At 38.6% G+C, this 19,450-nt stretch overlaps 1 protein-coding gene across 2 annotated transcripts in view; it reads right to left on the bottom strand.

The window, feature by feature from the left end:
* pigg (phosphatidylinositol glycan anchor biosynthesis class G) overlaps positions 1 to 19,450 on the bottom strand; it is a 145,996-nt gene that overhangs the window by 48,248 nt on the left and 78,298 nt on the right. For both annotated transcript variants that reach the window (XM_053506373.1, XM_053506374.1), the window contains exons 8-9: positions 14,566 to 14,850; positions 3,982 to 4,397 (exon numbers count right to left, since the gene is read on the bottom strand). In XM_053506373.1, coding sequence (XP_053362348.1) covers positions 3,982 to 4,397; positions 14,566 to 14,850 — 701 coding nt within the window. The remainder of the gene's footprint in view (positions 1 to 3,981; positions 4,398 to 14,565; positions 14,851 to 19,450) is intronic.

Here is a 19,450-nt window from a genome sequence, read left to right as displayed (position 1 = left end):
TCTTTTGTTTGAAATGGAAAAAATCTAGCTGCTATCTAAAAAAAAAAAAAAAAAAAGGTTCGACTATCAGTCGACTACGGCAAAATCAAACGAATCAGATTCGACTATGAAAATCCTTAGTCGAAAACAGCCCTAGTATCTACCATCTGAGCCCTTGCAGTGCATCCTGCTTTTATATTCGTCTTACTTGCCTTCATTTATAGAGTACAATTATTAATTTCAAAATTTTTAATTAGTACTATTAATATTAAACGATTGGAATTCACAATATTTTTATTATATTTAGAAATTAAATTAAATGATGTAACTTCACAAAGTAACCTAACCTGCACAAACTCAATAGTCATCATTAGTCACCTTAACCAGGAATTTACACAGAACCCTCAAGGATGCGCTCAAAGAGTATAAATATTTTCTGAGCTAAAAGGATCTACAAATCCAAAATGTGTTGTGTAAAAACATCCACCATCGATTTACAAGTAAATTTTATTGTAGCCTGCTTATTAAATAAGGTCCATTGTGAGGACCTTTCATTCATATACTTATTAATACAGATACATACATAACTGTACTATTATCTGTAGTAAGGAAAACTTAATAACTTTAAAAGAGCCTCTTTATTTTAATAAAAGCTGTTTTGCACAATTCTTTAAAAAAAAAATTATATATATATATATACACACACTACACACAATGAGTTAGGGATATTGTCAGAGACTTAGTGGGTTTCATATATACAGTGTATATCATATATACTTCAGACATTTTTGGGATAGGGAGGCAATTGTATTGGGGTGATAGACACACCTTATTATTTTGTGTTTTTCATGTAATGGTCTCATTGTTTACAGGTGTGCCTTATATTGGGGCCAATCTCAAAAGACAACCTTTTTCAATGTGGCATCAATTTCAACATTCTGTGGGTATTAAAAGCTGGTATTGTCAGTAAGTCATTCCAAGTTCATCATTCAAACACCCATGAACACACGTCGTCACTTAATGGACGAGCAGCGCCACCTAGCCATGGCGCGTCTTCGGGTCGGTGGCAGGCAGTCAGATGTTGCTTGTGAACTTGGTGTGTCTCAAAGTGTCATCAGCAGACTTGCATCAAGACACAGAACTACTGGCAGAGTTTAAGATAGAGTTCATGGAGTGGAGCCCCGCGAGTTACAGACCGCAACGGTGACCAGTACCTAAGGACCTATGCACTCAGACATCGTTATGCAACTGCCACACAGCTGCAGGCTCGTTTATGAGATGTGAGGGGTACTAGGCTTTCCAGACAAACCCTTCACAACCGACTCCACTACTTTGGCTTGAATGCCAGACGACTGTTGCAGGTGACTCCACTGACACCAAGAGACCGCCGTGAACGCTTGCAGTGGGCACAAGACCATGTGACCTGGACATTGCAGCAGTGGTCTACCGTCCTGTGCACAGAAATGATTGTCGTCAACGTTGCTGGAGAAGGCGAGGTTAGCGATGTCAACATGGTCCCCAGGGTTTGCTTTGGTGGAGGAGGTGCAACAGTCTGGGCAGACATCACCAGTCAACACAAAACAGATTTAATTTTGGGGCTATCCCTGTTATTGTCTAAATTTTAGGGGTAATAAATATTAAAATAATGAAAATGGTGTTTCTTCTTATACATTATTAGTAATATCAAGGGGGACTTTTACTTATTTCATTTAAATTCAGAGCAAATAGGAAAAGCACTCATGTAAATAACAATATATAAGAGTAAGAGTAAGAAATAAGAAAATTAGACCCATTAAGGTATAAGAGAGTCCACACATGCTCATAGTAATGCTACTAATTACTTCACCACATTGTGAAGCTTAAACCAAATTCATCTTATTCCAATTCGTCCACTTTGATATAATTACAAATGCTGAATTTGGTGCTGCATTTACAGTTAACCGAGCTTTCCTTAGCAATTTGACTTTTGCGTACCTATAAAAGATGTCTAATTGAACCCAGTTCTAACTTTTTAGAACTTTTAAACGTGAAAAAGCTTAGATATAAGCTCCAATTTGGATAGAGTACGATTCTCTGGAGTTGCAAATTAAGCTTTAAAGCTTTTTGTAAATGTGTGTCAGTCTTTCACATTGACACCCCAGATTTATACTGGAGCTGAAGTTCTCCAGCTTGACTCATGTTCAGCAAGTAAAAAATAGACTTTGAGAGTTTTTAATGAAATGTGTCTGCTTTTAGAAATAGTGAGAGTATGTGCAGCATGCCAGGACTAACAGAGAACTGATTATTTAAAAAATATCGATAAATTAAAAACTTGACGCAAACCGTTTTAACAGGAAAGCTGGCAGTGCCAACAAATCTGGTCCTTTTAAACCTTTAAAGCACCAAGAAACAGTTTTAAGTTGTCTTAAAACTGTTTTAGACATCTGTCCTTTCTTGATCCTGTTTGGATCAAAATCCAACCAATAATCCACATGCTGATTAAAATTGTAATTCAAAAAGATGGTACAGGAGGTTATTCTTTTAAATCATCTTTGGAACCAATCTATTCTCTGACAAGTGGCTTTCTGTTCATTGCACCAACAATATCTCATAACGTTTTTTCAAAACAATGAAATAACATATACGGAATTAGATAATTAAGTAATTATCAACAACAGTCAGCCGTTATTTTAAAACATGAAGGTCAACTTTTCTGTAATAGTTCTTGCAAGAACAGCATTGTCAAGTGCATTAGCAAAACGCATCAAGCACCATGAAGAAACTGGCTCTAATGAAGACCATCGCAGACGAGCAAGACCAAAACTTACCTCTGCTGCAGAGGAGAAGTTCATTTAGAGTTACCAGCCTTAAAAATCACAAATTAACAAGCAACAGCGGCGTTATGAAGGCTTTACAGAGCATAAGAAGCAGAAACATCTCAATATTCATCTCAACTGTTCAAAGAAGGCTATTGCATATCTTGAACACCTTTAGCATAGTTTTACAACGTAGAAAGAAATAAAAATCAGGAAAGAACATAGAATTAGAAGGTGTGTCCAAACTTGTGACTCGTGGTGTGTGTCTACCTTTTTTCATGACAAACAGTAAAGAAATTATTGAAGAACAAATACTTAATTTAGACATTTGATCTTGCTGTGGCCTTGACCCTGTTTGGATTTATTCAAATATCAAATAGGGTAGTTTTTGGTTGGATAAATGAATAGATGGATGGATGGACAGCTGACTGATGGACAAATGGGCACATATGTCTGTATGAAAAACAGGAAGCTAATGAAGAAAAAATATATCGGACATTTGACACTGCTTGAAAATCTAATCAGTTTATCAGTTGGGTATAAGGATAATTCCATATAAATTAAAAAATGCATGGATGGACATAATGGACCAAGAAATAGCAAATATTATACAGTAGATAGCCAGAAAATAGGATTTAAGTTGCTGAATTTGAATTTGAATTTGAACATGGACATGTAATTCAGCTATTTGTATGTAAGTCCAAAAAAACCACACAGTATAAACTTTTAACCACTCTTTCTTAAGAGTTCTAACAAGAATATCAGGCAATCGTCTGGATGGACAACTCAACAACTTTCCTCTCTGGTGAAGGCATAAACATTAATGCAAGGAACATTTTCCACATAGCACAACAAATACAAGTTTGTTCAAAACCATAGTTTTCAAAATCCGGCAGCAAAATAACACGGTGCATAAATGTTTAGGCAGAAAGGTTGGCTATCTATCTATATTCATATACTTGAGTTATATTACCACTTAAAATATGGTAATGGTAATAAAATCTTTTTCTTATCAATAAATAAAAACTCCATCTACGGTTATATGAGGGCTGCAAAACCTCCTAATGTCTTACTGTATATGCAAATTCAAAATTCTCATTCAAACTAATTTAACTCTCTCCTACTGCTGAGCTATTTACATAACATCAGACACTGCGTGCCATGTCGTTTACTTTATGTTTTGATTATGATTGTTTTTCTTGCTCACCTGTTAAGCCAGTGGCTCAGGTCAGGAAGATGTGCCCACTGCACTCCGGTCTGGTTTAGTGACCTAAGCATTCGACAGCATGCCAGAGTGAGGAGCGGCGTGGCCAGGGCGAACCACTTCTCAGAGTCCGCGCTGACCCCCAGCTCAGCCACCGGAGAGAAAGATGCAGCCGTTTCCTCCATGGTAGAAGGCAAGAGAATACTTTCCTCCTCGTCCCCGGCTTGGCGTCGCTTTTCCCTGAAGTACTTCCTGCAGACATCTTGGAAGACAGCCAGGCAAAGCGTGTTGAGCAGGAAATACCATGTCTGGTGCTCCTCTTCCACAAAGCTACTGGAGGCTAAGCTAAAAGTGTGGCCGATGGTTCCAATCAGGAGCAGGACGTCCAGTTCAGACAGAGTCCACTCTGAGGAAGAGATCTGATAGAGAAAGAGAAAGAGAGAGAGATGTAAATAACTATCATCTATTACATGCACACTCACACCCGCTGACTGCGTGCTTGCGATAGCTTCTCTCTCACTTGAGCTCTCAGCTGTGTTAGGACATGCTGAGAACTAATTAAAGGACTTTAAATTAAATCATAGGAATAAAGGTGTTAAGAGCCTGGAATGCAAGCAAGTGTAAAATGTACTTTGTGCCAAATGAGCTACACTGAGATCACCCTGCCTTGCAGGATGCTGTGGTGAATGAAAGAGGTTTAACCAAATTTCTGAAAGCTGTAACTGAAGCAGGAAGCACATTCCTGCTATAAACACAAAGACAAATTACCACTATTTTGGGGGAAAAAAATCTCACATCATGCTCGTCAGTTTTTAAACCTATGGCTAGAAAATAACTCTGTGATAGAGCTTATGATAAAGACAGGGAGGAATTAAGGGAAAAACGGTAAGATGAGTTGACTACAACAGAGGCTGTCAAACTGCCAAACTAGTGTCTGGATGTGAATCCAGCAAATCATGCACTGTTATTAAGTACTGTATTTCACATTTCGGTGGAAAGAATTTTGGCCCACTTTTCTATGCAGAATTTTTTCAATTCAGCCACTTTTTAGGGTTTTCGTGCATGTACTGTACTGTCTGTTTAGGGTCATCTCAAATGGATGGCCGAATCAAGTTTTTAAAACAAGCATTGCAGCTAATCCAATGCATATATGTGTACTGTTAAATGCAGTATGTATGCAAATGTAGCTGAAAGTGGCTAACTGGTTTGGAAACTAGTTCTAGGGCTGAATACTCGATGTTGAAATAAGGAGAGTTTCCTTAGAATGGCTATAGTTATTTCCTGGTATTTAGCATCTCATAAAAATAGACATTAGGCCCAAGACTAAAATGGATGTAGAAGCATAATTACTTTAAACTGTCTAAACTAATTATTAATGGTTAAACATTAAAAAAAGTAAATATCTGGACATCCAAAGGAGAAGATTTTATGGAACTGGTCTTAGTTTAATACCCCCTGGACTAGACCGAAAAAAAAAAAAAAGAACACAATACAGATTCGAATCGAATTTATTTAAAAGCCAACCACACACACGTACACAAACACTACAGCGCTGCTCCCAGTGTGTTATTAAGCACCTCCTGCCAGCAATGTTTAGGGCTAGGCAATAAAAAGTGGACAAACGTACATTCATGGGTATTGCCTACGGCATGACAACAGAAACATTCCCCAAAAGAGCACTTAAGGCAACACACACAAATAATTACTAAATATCACAGGTTTTATTTTAACTGATCCCATGGCTAATAATGAACCCATGGCCTGTTATGGATTGTCAAATTCCAGAACACAACCTTTTAGGATTCTCAACATTTACATGCAGCATTGCCCTGAGGAATATTTTTAATCTTTTGCTCCTTAGTAAAAAAAAATCTTCTGACATCTAAAATTTAGTTTTATTTTAGTTCTACCTAGAAAACAGGCTCAGGGTCCATCTTGCACCTATACACTAATGAAATCCTAATTACTTACTACTGCTATGTCTAAGCATCATGACGAATACAAACACATGTAGCCATGACACCAGTTACCATAGGGACGTCCGACTCCCCTGAGCTGTGACAGGGCCTGACTGCAATGACCAAGCAGCCCCCATCCATCACTTACAGCAGTGCTGAGAAGAACTTAGCCAAGGGGAAAATGAATTGTGTAACCAACACACCAACACTGACGTTTCTGTAAGCACAATCACCGAGAGCAGAAGAAAAAATATTACCACCCCTCCCTTCTTTCCCCTCTCTCTCTCCTTCTTTTTAAGTTGTTTCATGCTCCTCTGCTGGAATATTTGCATCCCTGAAGCGCTGAAATTTACTGAAAACTCTTCTTTCATAGACTATTTGCCTCCCTTTATTAACTATTTTAGAGAGTTTGTTTCTCCATTGTTTATTTTGGTTTCTGTCAGCTGTGTTTTTTTTTTTTTTCAGGTTAAGAAGAAATTAAGGTGAGGCTAAAATAGAAATAAAAAGTGAAAAACATTTACCTAGGATTTATTTTTTATAAGTTAATACAATGCATCCTATGAGCAGAAGAGTCCCCCTGATTATTATTTAGGTTTATTTTATCACTTCCCATCACCATTAATTTATCAAAACTTGCACCTGTAAATACCGCTGCACCGGAGGTTTCCCTACAACACCCTTATTATATATACAAATGCTTATGCAGAAACTTAACAAGATTTCCTTGACACTCTCTAGCCATTCAATTTTTTTATTCCTGTGATATTGCTTAAGGGGGTCTTTAATAGTGCCGGACTGGTTTATCCACATATACAGCCATCATTCGCTACATTCGGAACACCTGTACACCTAAACATTCAGCAAGTCATCTAATTAGCCAATCATGTGGAAGCAGCACAACAGGCTTTTTACAAAAAGATGTGCAAAACAAAATCCACTGAGTGAGCTACAGTTGTGAGGATAGAAATGCTCAAAATAGTTGTTGGAAAAAAATAGTATCAACTGCCAGGAGGGATACAGGAACTTGTGTAATCACTGTTTAGAACTGTGGTGAGCAGAAAAGCATCTCAAGATGAACAAATGGTGGAGTGCACCTAACAAGGTGGCAGGCCAACAGAACTAACTGGAGGCTAATCAACAATCACGCCATTGAATGTCTGCACAGCCTTTAAAAAGGCCTTCTTGGCTCCTTACGGTGAGTAACATCTTACAAACCACAACCATACGTTTGCTTCCTGTCCCCCTAGACTCGAGTGCCTCTGAGTCGTGTTCGCCAAGAAGAAAGCCGCCTGCTGTCACTGTTTCTGCGTACACCCTGCTACCTGCTCAGCGCCGCTGGTCTGCACCTGTTCTGCACAACCCTGGGTGCCTCTGATGACATCGCACCTGCTGAGGATCGACCCATGGAACCACGGCGTTAAACTATATTTGCGGCGCGACTATAAAGCCAGTGCTTTCGTTGCACATAATGTATTCACCTGGAATTTCATACTTTGCTGCTTTAAATAAGCTTTTTCCTTAAAGAACTGTTGTTAAGATGTGACTCCCACTTGTGTTCTGTTCATATGACAGACCCGTTACAGTGCGTGTGAGTGCAAACTGTAGATACTGTACATTGCTCCAGAAAATTAAAGGAACACCTTTTAATTAAAGTATAGCCTTAAGTTAATTAAACTTATGTAATATTGATCAGGTCAGTTTCAGCTGCTTTGGTGTTAATGAAATTTGGAAAAGCTGCACTAGAGGGCCAACAATGACAACCCTCAAAAGAGGAATGGTTTTACAGGTTGGGATCACTGACATCTTTTCCCTCCTGATCTTTTCTGACTATCTTTTCCTCGTTTTGATTTTGGTTGGTGTCAGTGTCACTTACGGTAGCACGAGGCGATACCTACCAGAGCCCTTACATAATGACCCGCAGCTGGCCATTGGTGTGCATGTTTTTGACCAAACTATCAGGAACAGGCTTTATGAGGGTGACCTGAGGGCCCAACATACTCTAGTGGGCCCTGTGCTAAATGCCTGGCACCGTTGAGCTTGGTTGGCATTTAGCGGAGAACACCAGATTTGGCAGGTCTGCCACTGGCACCCTGTGCTATTCACAGATTAGAGCAGGTTCGCCCAAAGCGCATGTGACAGACGTGAAAGGGTCTGAAAAAGCCATGGAGAATGTTGTGTTGCCTATTACATCTTTCAGCTTGACCAGTTTGGTGGTGGGTTAGTGATTGTCTGGAAATGCATGGTGGGACATACAGACCTCTCCACTCTGAGCCATTACTGTAGGTATAGGGATGAAATCCATGTACACATTGGCAATCCCTACGCTGGTGCAGTGGGTCCTGGGTTCCTCCTAGTGCATGGCAATAAAGTAAACAGGACTTTCCTGGTGGATTTTGGAATTGATACCACTGAGCTGCCCCTGCGCTCCATGGCTCTCACCAGTCCATAGCAGTATAGATATCCAGGACGATTTATTTTCCATTGAGATCTGATTGTTTTCATAGTGTTTTATTTTTTTTGAGCAGTGTATATAAAAATGATTTATGACAGCACAGTGGTGTCGAGGGTTTGATTCACGCCTGGGGTCCTTGTTTGCATGTTTTTTCTGTGCTTGGTGGGTTTCCTCATAGTACTCCGGTTTACAAAGACATGCAGGTTAGGGTCCCAAATTGCCTGTAGAGTGTATGTGTGTCTGTGTGTGTCAAATTCAAATTCAAATCTTATTTGTCAAATACACAGTACGATATGAAGTGAAATGCTTAATTCTTCGCATACAGTATCCCAGCTTCTTGTTGGCAGGCAGGGGTCAGAGCGCAGGGTCAGCCATTTTACGGCGCTCCTGGAGCAGACAGGGTTAAGGGCCTTGCTCAAGGGCCCAACAGCAGCAACCTGGGGCTCGAACCGCCGATCTTCCGATCCGTAACTCAAAGCCTTAATACACTGAGCCATCACTGCCCCTGTGTGTGTGTGTGTGTGTGTGTGTGTGTGTGTGTGTGTGTGTGTGTGTGTGTGCGCGCGTGTGTGTGGGTCCAATATGTATCCAGCCTTGTGCCGAAACACTCCTAGGATTCAAGGTTCAAGATCTTCTCGACTTTGTGCAGGATAAGCGGTATAGAAATGAATAAATGAATGAATAGATATGGTTTTATACAAATTACTTTCGCTGTTACATTGTTATAGCCCTGAAAAAAACACCTCTGAATTGTTCTCCATGTAACACATCATCTACCATAAATAACTAAACAAACAAATAAATAAAAACTTAATAAAAAAAGCATATTTATATAAAAACAGCTGAAAATGGGAGCTAAAGTTCACAAGTCCTCCAACCCATAAAAACTGTAGCACAGAATAATGCATCATGAATAAACATTTCCCATAAAACCTTAATCAAAGCAGGCTGATGGCATTCAATGTACAGTATGCACCTGTATAATTATTTCCATCAAGTTAATGTGCAATGTCCATTTAAATAATCAAACATAAATTATATGCATGAGCTGCTTTTCATTTTTTTTCTGTCACCATGCCAATTAATTTCATCAGACACTTCTGGCCAGGTTTGTATGTGGAAAGAAAAACTGGATGAGTCATCAATGTTCTAGCCAGCGTTTAGTCAGAACTTTTCAGGTGAAAATGACCTTCGAAAATCATGACGAGCCAAATTATCGATAATTCTGTTTTAATCCTATTACCACATTGTCATATAAACATAGATCTAGCATCCCTCTCCTATTTGCAGACATCTGTCCATTACTTTCCGTCTCCATGAAACCCTAAAAGACAGACAGAAAGTGCATGCTGAAAGATTAGAAACAGCAACAGACAAAGAGATTGCTCCAAAACTTGGAAGCAGTAATTACGAGAGCTAGGCTTTTCTTTTTTAACTTAATTTGTTCGGGGTAACATCTGTCCTTCTAACAATGGATGTTCAGCGGATAGCAGGCTTTTTTTTAGGGTAACTTATTCACAGGGGGAACGAACAGCTATTAAATAAGACCTTTACATTTAAAAAGAAGTGGTGGCACTGAAAAGCTGGCAAAAGGTGAAAAAAGTCAGGGTAGCTTACTTACTATATCCGCCTCATGGATCAAAAGGTGAACCAATTACCAGGCAACCCAAGCCTGCTTTATAACCAGAGCAGAGCAGCCTGAAACACGACTCTTCCTCATTTACCACATACACAAAGAACTACAGCACAATAACTCGCTGCTAGCTTACACAATGTAACAAGAAGAAAGAAGTTAAAAAATGATGCTGTTGTAGTGGAGAGGCTGGCTCAGCAGACTTGTAACTTTGAACCGCCGCTGTAATCATAGTGGAAAAATGATACTAAAGTAATGTTAATTTCGTCAACGAAAATAATGTAATAAAAATCCATTCATTATACCCCTATATCACCTATGCGGTTTGACGGAGGTTCCGTGAGGGGTATTTGTTTTGACATGAGCAGCAGTATTTCCCCAAGTCACAACCCGCGGCCCGACGTGGGACTAGTTTGCGCGTGCAGTGACGGGATGTTAAAAGAAGAGAAGAGCCGATATTTGGGCCTATTTTCTTTGTATTGAACCTGAGAAAAAAAGACGATGTGTAGTAATATCGGAGGGGAAACAGTGTGGGCACACAATTGCTGGGAAAAATACCACAAACCTAAAGAGACACATCAAGGTATACCATAAAAACCTCAAGGTTGTATTACAGCCTCTTTATGGTAATCATTTTTTGTTACAGGTATTTTATTTTATTTTATTTCATTTTATTTCATTTCATTTCATAGCTAAACCATTGCCTAACCCATTAAGCTAATGGGCTAGCAAATGAGCTTAGGAGCTCTCCTTACAACAGTCCAAGTGTGTAAATTCATAGAAAAAAAATTAAACCACTGTATTGTCCATACTGCTTCTGTTGTTTTGTAGTTAAAATATGGACATTCCACAATTGGTGTGATGGTTAAAATAAATATAATTAGCTGAAAACATCAGATAAAATGATGCATTTTGAATGTTTAGATAATTATTTTGTAAAAAAACAAAAAAAAAGTTTTGTCTCGACTAGATTGACTGTAGAGTTAATTAATAATAATTATTGCAAAAATTTTATGTTTTCCTTGACTAAAATGAGACTAAAATAATTAAGGGTTCCTCTGACAAAAACTAAACTAAAATGCCCAGACTTTTAGATAACTAAAACAACTAAAACAAAAATAGAATATGATTGACTAAATATGATAAAAACTAACAGGGACATTTATCGAATAGGATTAAAATAGCTGACAAAATTACCACTATACTAAAGACTAATAAACATCCTTTGAACAGATTTTGTTCAATTGGTGGGTTTGAATCCTGACTCAGGTCTGTGTGCATGAAGTTTGCATGTTCTCCCCGTGCTTGGTGGCTTCCCTCTGGGTACTATGATTTCCTCCCACAGTCCAAAGACATGCAGGTTAAGGTAACTACTGTAGCATTGTTAAATTGCCCGTAGCATGTGGGTTTGTTTCTGTTAGTGTGTGTCTTTGCACTCTGTCCATGTTGTACCCCGCCTCATGCACAGTCTCCTGGGATAGGCTCCAGGCCCCCCGCCACCTTGTATACAGGATAAGAGGAATAAAAGATGAATGAATGAATGAATGAATATCTGGTGTCAGGTCGATTAAATTTTATTTATATAGTGCTTTTTTACAATACATATTATCTCAGCCTTATATAAACCCATATGTAGATATTTATTTAAATTCCAGACTCAAAAGGAAACTCTATCCGAACAGGCCGATATAACCTGCATTCTAAGAAAGCACTATTCTTTCCTCTTTGTCTTTCAACTGTTCCCTTTCAGGAGTTGCTACAGCGATTCATCTGCCTCCATCTAACCCTATCCTCTGCATCCTCTTCTCTCACACCAAATAACTTCATTTTTCTCTCTCACTGCATCCATAAATCTCCTTGAAAGTCTTCCTCTAGACCTACTGCCTGGCAGTTCCAACCTCAGCATCCTTCCACCAATATATTCACTATATACTGTATCTCGCGCCTCTATACAGGTCCAAACCACCTTAATCTGGCCTCTTTGAATTTATCTCCAAAACATCCAACATGTGTTGTCCTTCTGATGGACTCATTTTGATCCTTTCCATTCTTGTTACTCCCAAAGAGAACCTCGACATCTTCATCTCTGTTACATTACCTACTGTCTTTTCTTCAGTGCCACTATTTAGAAGCAGTGGAGCATTGCTGGTCTCACCAATGTCTTGAATACTTTTCCTTTCATTCTCGCTAATACACTTTTATTACACAACACACCTGACAATTTTCTCCACCCGTTTCAACCTGCCTGCTCACGTCTCTTCACCTCCTTTCCACACTCTACATTGCTCTAGACCATTGACCCCAAGCACTTGAAGTCCTGCACCTACTTTACCTCTGCTCCCTCTAGCCTTACCATTTCAGCTTTATTCCTCTATAGTTGCCACAGCTCTGCTCATCTCCCTTGTTCTTAAAGATGGTACCAATACAATTCTCCTCCATTCCTCTGGGATCCTCTCACTTTCCAAGATCTTGTTAAACAGACTAGTCAAAAAACTCGAATGCAACCTCTCCTAAGCACTTCCATATTTCTACAGGTATGACATCAGGACCAACTGCCTTTCCACTTTTCATCCTCTTCAGCACCCTTCTCGCCTCACTCTTACTGATTTTTGCTACCTCCTGCTCCACAACAGTCACCTCTTCTACATTTCGTTCTCTTTCATTTTCCTTATTCATAAACTCTTCAGAGTACTCCTTTTTTCCATCACCCTCCTGACACTTTCTCATTTCACCACCAAGTCTTCTTGTCCACTTTCCCTTTTCTGATAATACACCAAATACCCTTCTACCTGTCTCCCTAATCACCTTAGCTGTAGTTGTCCAGTCAACTGAAAGCACCGCCTGACCACCCAGAGCCTGTCTCAACTTCTCCCTGAAAACATTTTTCCTTTTTTAAACTTTTACCACTTTGTCATCTGCTCCGCCATTGTCCTCTTCACCTTCCTCACCACCAGGGTCATTTTACACACCACCATCCTGCGTTGTCTGGCTACACTCTCCCAATACTTTGCAGTCACTGATCTCTAACAGATTACAACGTCGACATAATATGTAGTCCACCTAAATGCTTCTGCCTCCTTAATCTTATAATATTTTTGGTAAGTCAAGAATAAGTAAACTAAAAGTCTAGTCATTTTAGTCTAGTTTTAGTCAGATGAACCCTTAAGTATTTTAGTCTAGTTTGGAGCCTATCTCAAGAGACTTAGGGCATGAGGCGAGGGTACACCCTGGACAGGGTGCCAATCCAATAAGGGCACCCACACCAACACACTGTCACAGACTTATTCACACACACTACAGGCAATATGGGAACACCAATTAGCCTAATCAGCATGTCTTTGGACTGTGGGAGGAAACCAAAGTACCTGGAGGAAACCCACTAAGCACGGGGAGAACATGCGAACTTCATGCTCATAGAGATGGAAATTAAAACTGGACCCTGGTGGTGCAAGGCGACAGTGCTAACCACTACACCACCATGCTGCCCTGATGTTTTTAGCTTATGATATTTATTTTTAACCATCACAACAACTACTGTATGTCCAGTACTCTTTTTTAACTACAAATAGGAGCAGTATGGACAATACAGTGTAGAAAAACATAAATTTACACACTTGGACTGTTGCAAGTATATATATGGGTCACAAACATTTGCTAGCATATTAGCTTAATGGTTTTGGCAGCGGTTTAGTTATAAAATAAAATACACATTATACAAAATACATATCATAAAACATAATTACCAAAAAGAGATGTAAAACTACCTTGAGATTTTTATGGTATGCATTGATGTGTCTCTTCAGGTTTGTGGTATTTTTCCCAGCATTTATTGTGTGCCCGGTATTATTATTATTTTTTAAGCGATATAACTATTTTTCTTAGTAATAGGAAAAAATGTTTGTCAAAGAATACTTTTTGTCATAATTTTCTTTAAGGAAGTTAACACGAGTGGGACATATACACTACTTATCACCCTCTTTTACCTCCAGAACATTCCTTACAAATGGAATTTGTAAAATCTCTTTCAGGATAACTCCTACTTAATTTCCTTTCCTATCCACACCATGGTACTGTAAAACAACATGAACCATGCTCCTAAGCCTCTAGCCTTGCTACCTTTCCATCTGGTCTCTTGGACACACAGTATTCTGCCTTTCTTTTCAGCATCATATCATGTTAATGATTCACATGAGTGATTTGGTGTAAGAAAGCACTATGTAAATAAAATTTTCATCAACCTGAACTCATGGAAAGGGTCACGATTCGACTTGAAGCCCTGTATGAAGCATGATCATTATTCATCATTTATTCATTAACTAGATCGTCATCAGCTCCGTTGAGTCACTCAAAATCAATTCAAGGAAGAAACAGCATTTTGGGTTTACTGACTGAGTCTTGAATTCATTTTTTGCTTCGTTGGACAAACATTTGCACCGTGCTGTGGAATTTCAGGCAACACAATCCAAATCTAAGCAGAATCACAAAAAAAAAAAAAAAAACATAATCCCTCATGAATTTTCCCCACTTCTTCTTGTCTCACTTACCTTGGGCTGCTTGTTATCAACTTTGCGTGCACGTCTGGCTGCCATGGCCACCAAAGAACAAAAGAGTGCTGAAGAGAAGATGATGGCAGCAAAGACCAGGAGCCAGGGCAGTGAGCAGAAGTAGCATGAGGCCTCAGACGAAGTACACACCAGCACATGGACAGCAGAACCCAGCAGGATGAGAAGGTAGAAGGGTAGAGCGAGGAAGGTGGCTGTCAGGGGAATGTCCACAAATGCAGCACCGCTTAGAGCCTCTGGCATGGCCAACAGCAGCAGCACCAGAATCTACAGCAAGATAAAGACCCAATGATTACATATTAATTGTAAAAAACTTATTCCAGACTTAATTCACATTTGCTGTTTGGGATAGGTTGTCCTCTAGATCTGAACTGTGGGGACTTTCCCATTTAACTGCAAGAGCATTGGTGATGTTTTTCACTGATGTTGGGTGAGGAGGCCCGAGGCACAGTCAGAGATCTATTTCATCCCAAGGTGGGGTTGAGGTCAAGACTCAGTGGAGGCCACTTCATAATCTTCAAGATCAACCTTGTAAAACAATGTCTTCATGGACCTTACTTTGTGCAACCAGATTGCACCATGGGAATAAAGGGGTATAGGTCATTATTGTACCCTTTCTACGAAATTAATTTGCAGAAATGAACACTGAAATAAATTTACTTAAACATGGATATATGTGAATTTTATTTTTCACTTTTTCACTTGGTGAAATTTAAAACCAAACAGAGTTTTGTACTTGCGCATGCCAGATGTTAAACTTGCTGGGCAACTGCTTAAAAACAAACAAACTTAACAGGACACAAACGCTTCGTTTACCTTACAAGCTCCTGTACATTGTACTCAACCTACAAGCTACATACTCTAAAGTTAAAAATTTTTTAATGCACACATCCAAACGTTTTTTTCTTGCACCATCTGGGTTAAAATGTGTCAAAGTCACATTGTGCTATGGACGATAAAAAAAAAAATTATATTGGGGCTGGAAATGTGAACATAGCCAGCATCTACTTGTGTTGGACACCCGATCTAGTGATTCGTCTACGCCATTACAAAATTCTACCCACAATAGACTGTGACACTGATACGTTTAATGTGATCAGTAGCTCTGCCAGAGTGAACCTGCTGATTAGACTAAAGTGACGCTTAAGCAAGGCCAACATGTCTTTCTGAGGAGTTGCCCTTGACACATTAATAGGCAAGTCCAATCACCATACCTTCCTCTACCAATCTTTTACCTAATCCCAGAGTCTGATCCACAGGCTAAATGTCTCTGCACACTGCCTGTCAGTCTCACACCTACCCCATTGCTAAAGTGTGCTTAGAAATACCAAGTGAACGCCTACACATTCCATCAACTGCATGCATGCTTCAATCTAGAGGTACAGAGAGTGTAGGCTAAAAGAATGAAAACTTGTGGGGTAAATCATTAGTTGGGCTGAGCTTGGGTCAGTTTCCATTTAAGGAGCAAATTAAAATAACTGGGATTTGTGCGTAAATCAGGTCCATATTATTGTCCAAAATTTGTTAAACCAATACCTTAAAAGATCAAAGTCACTGTGAAGAAATTGTATAAACCTTTAGTTCCTCTCCAAGGGATAGCGACCGGTGTTAAGTGTTCTAATCAAGTAAATGTGGCTTTAACCAGCTCGGCTATTATGCACTCTAAAAAAATGGTTACCAGCCATGCTCAGGTATCCTATGGGTAAATTAAAAGAAATTTTAAATGACAGAAAAGAAAGAAAACCATTTAATTTTTAAAACAACCTCTCCATCGTTAGGCAGCAACTATAAGAATTAGAAGAAATTTCACCATCATCTTTGCACCTCTCCCTAGGTGTGGACATCCAACAAAGATAAGTGCTGAAGCATGCTGCAAAAATGCTTTAAAAACTATACGGTGGCAATTAAGGACCTGCAGGCTTCTTCTACAATGGTAGGCTCTGTGTTCACAAAAAAAAAAAAAAAAATTTTATTCAACTCAGATGTTACCAAAAAGAACACTCCTGAAAACAGAAACTTCTCACACATATAATGTATATACTGTATATATATATATATATATATATATATATATATATATATATATATAAACTCTAATATATATATTTATATATATAATAGAGTTTGGAGTGTGACTGAGGTTGTGAACAGGTGTCTTTTATACTGATAACGAGTTCAAACAGATGCCATTAATACAGGTAAGTGGAGGACAGAGGAGCCTCTTAAAGAAGTTGTTACAGGTCTGTGAGAGCCAGAAATCTTGCTTGTTTGTAGATGGCCAAATACTTATTTTCCACCATAATTTTCAAATTAATTCTTTAAAAATCCTACAATGTGATTTTCTGGATTTTTTTTCTGACAGTATTTGGTCTTTCATTGTTGAGATATACCTATGATAAAAATTACAGGCCTTTTCAATCTTTTTAAATAGGAGAACTTGCAGAATTGGTGGCTGATTAAATACTTTTTTGCCCCGACTATATATACAGTATAACACATTATCTCCTTGTCATAAAAAAACTGAAAAAATTATATTGAATATATAAATGTCTACATCATCAGCATGGCCTGTGAATTCTGGCTTCAACAGTTACTCAAACGTGGGTAAATCAAAAGTTATCCGTAGTCTGGCTGTAGAACTAATTTACATTAACTTTTAGAGAAGTTACATACATATATTTTTTTACATAATTTCCTTGCTTTTCAATATTCATTGTACATCTGTCAATAAGCTTTTGTATACCCTCATTAAAAACTTAATTGAGCCACAAATGCACCACTGTCTTCACTACTCCATTATAAGTGAATATTTATTCTCATATCGCTGCTTTCAGGGGATCAAACAGGTGAAAATTCTGAGCAAGATCAGAATCATAGGAAGGATTTCTCAAAACACCTCAAACAAAATTTCTGCAGAGTGTCAACAGTCTGGACAGAAGTTTACGGATGTGCATCATCATGCAAGATCAACACCCTTGTATAGCAGTCCTTGGTATTTAATGCAAAGTTTAGGCTTCAGCTCTTCAATAAGCATCTCACTGTAATGAGCACTGTTGGTTGTTGAACATTTTTCCTGATGATGCTCCAACACCAGCCTTTTTGGAATCCTAGAAAACTGTAAGCATCAATTTTCAAGCTGATGATTGACACCAGTAATGATTCTCTTTAAGAAACTTCTACCTTTCTTAGAGTATTGGTCCAAATTACATATTCAAACATTTTTTCTACACTGCCCACAAACTTTTCAATAAATAAGGGCACCAGGTACACCCTTAAAGCACAAAAAACAAATCACTGCACGCTGCTCTTCTTGCATGCAAATGCAAAGTGGGGCGTCCATTTTTGCTCATACCACAATTACAATGAACGGATATAAGACGTTCCCACCTGCACAGCAGTGACGAGGAAGACGGTAGCCTTAAATGGAAAGCACAGATAATGTTCGACTCACCTCTGTCGTTACATAATTGAAGTTAATAATAGAGAAAAAGATTGTGGCATTGAGAATGCAAACCACTGTACTGTAGGACTAGATATGTGCACAAGTTTGAATTAATTCTGCTCAGGCTGATTCTTAATACCTACCTGATATATTTTCTAGTGAATTTAGATGCTTTCATGTCCCAACATACAGTATAAGGAAAAGAATAGCCTGGTGTAAGCTATGACACAGCAATGCTGTAAAGAATGTGCACAGGTGTGGATGCTTATCTTAATCCTAATTCTATTTTTTCGTGCATAATAGGTTTCCTTAAGTGCTCAAAAATAACAATTGGAAAGTGTAAATTGCAAAGCGATTTTTTTTCAGTTAATACATATAGAGCATTGCATAATTTTTTTATCAGAGACTTTTATGAGCTAAAAATAGCTTAACAAGTGGTTTTTCCAAAGTCAACACAAAATGATACTTTTAATGACTACTACAGTATCAAATTATTAAACCCCTTGATGAGAAATATCTTCATTTCTTATTAGATCACCCTTTAACTATTTGAATCTACTGCGATCATGACGTATAGCCAGACACAAGCTTTTGGAAGTGTTTTTCAGGCACCTTAGCTCATTCCTCTTGGGCAATGATCTCTACTTCAAATTTAAGACTTTTGCGGTTGTGTGCTGTAATTGCTCTTTTATTGCATTCAAGTCATGTGACTGTGATGGCCACTCTAGAACCCTCCAGGACTTCATCTGGAATTAAGCCATGGTGGGCTTTGAAGTATGATTGGGATTATTGTCCGCTTAGAGGGGCCGACAACACTAAAGTTTCAGTTTCCTCACAGATGATGTTTTCTCAAAGGATTTCCTGATAGTTGATTGAACCCATGTTGGTCTACACGCTGTTGGTTTCCAGCGCCCGGAGGCAGCAAAGCAATCTCATAAGCAACGACGAGGCATCATTGGGATTCACTGTATGCAGTGTGCACTTTTTTGCATATGCTTTTTCCATATCCTTGTGTAAGGCAAACTTTATTGACAACTCTCTTGATTTCTGACATGCAGGCCAACATCCCCAACAACAAATCTCTAAAAAGTCCAGGTATCTGTAGTGTTCTAAATCCTGTACACCTGAGGCATTTTATCTGTGCTTGAGACAACACCTAATTTATACCTTTGTCTTCCAATCATGGATTTCATTCAGGCGGTTAAATAATTCTGAGATTACAGTAATCATTAAAAGGGGCCATTTGCGTTGAACCTGGAGAGATTAGTTGTGTTGACTAAAACATGCATGTTAAATAAGACTTCCTTTACAATGACTGACATAATGGAAATCAAATTAGCTGGCAAAATGTATTATAGGGTTCACATTTTTTTTCTACAAAACTGAATGTTAAATCACACAGTCTGAGGTAAGAGGACTTCATTG

This window comes from Clarias gariepinus, chromosome 10 (genome assembly GCF_024256425.1).
Source record: "Clarias gariepinus isolate MV-2021 ecotype Netherlands chromosome 10, CGAR_prim_01v2, whole genome shotgun sequence".
Taxonomy (NCBI): domain Eukaryota; kingdom Metazoa; phylum Chordata; class Actinopteri; order Siluriformes; family Clariidae; genus Clarias; species Clarias gariepinus.
The sequence above is the reverse complement of the archived record's forward strand: the minus strand, read 5'-3'. Positions and strand labels throughout refer to the sequence as shown.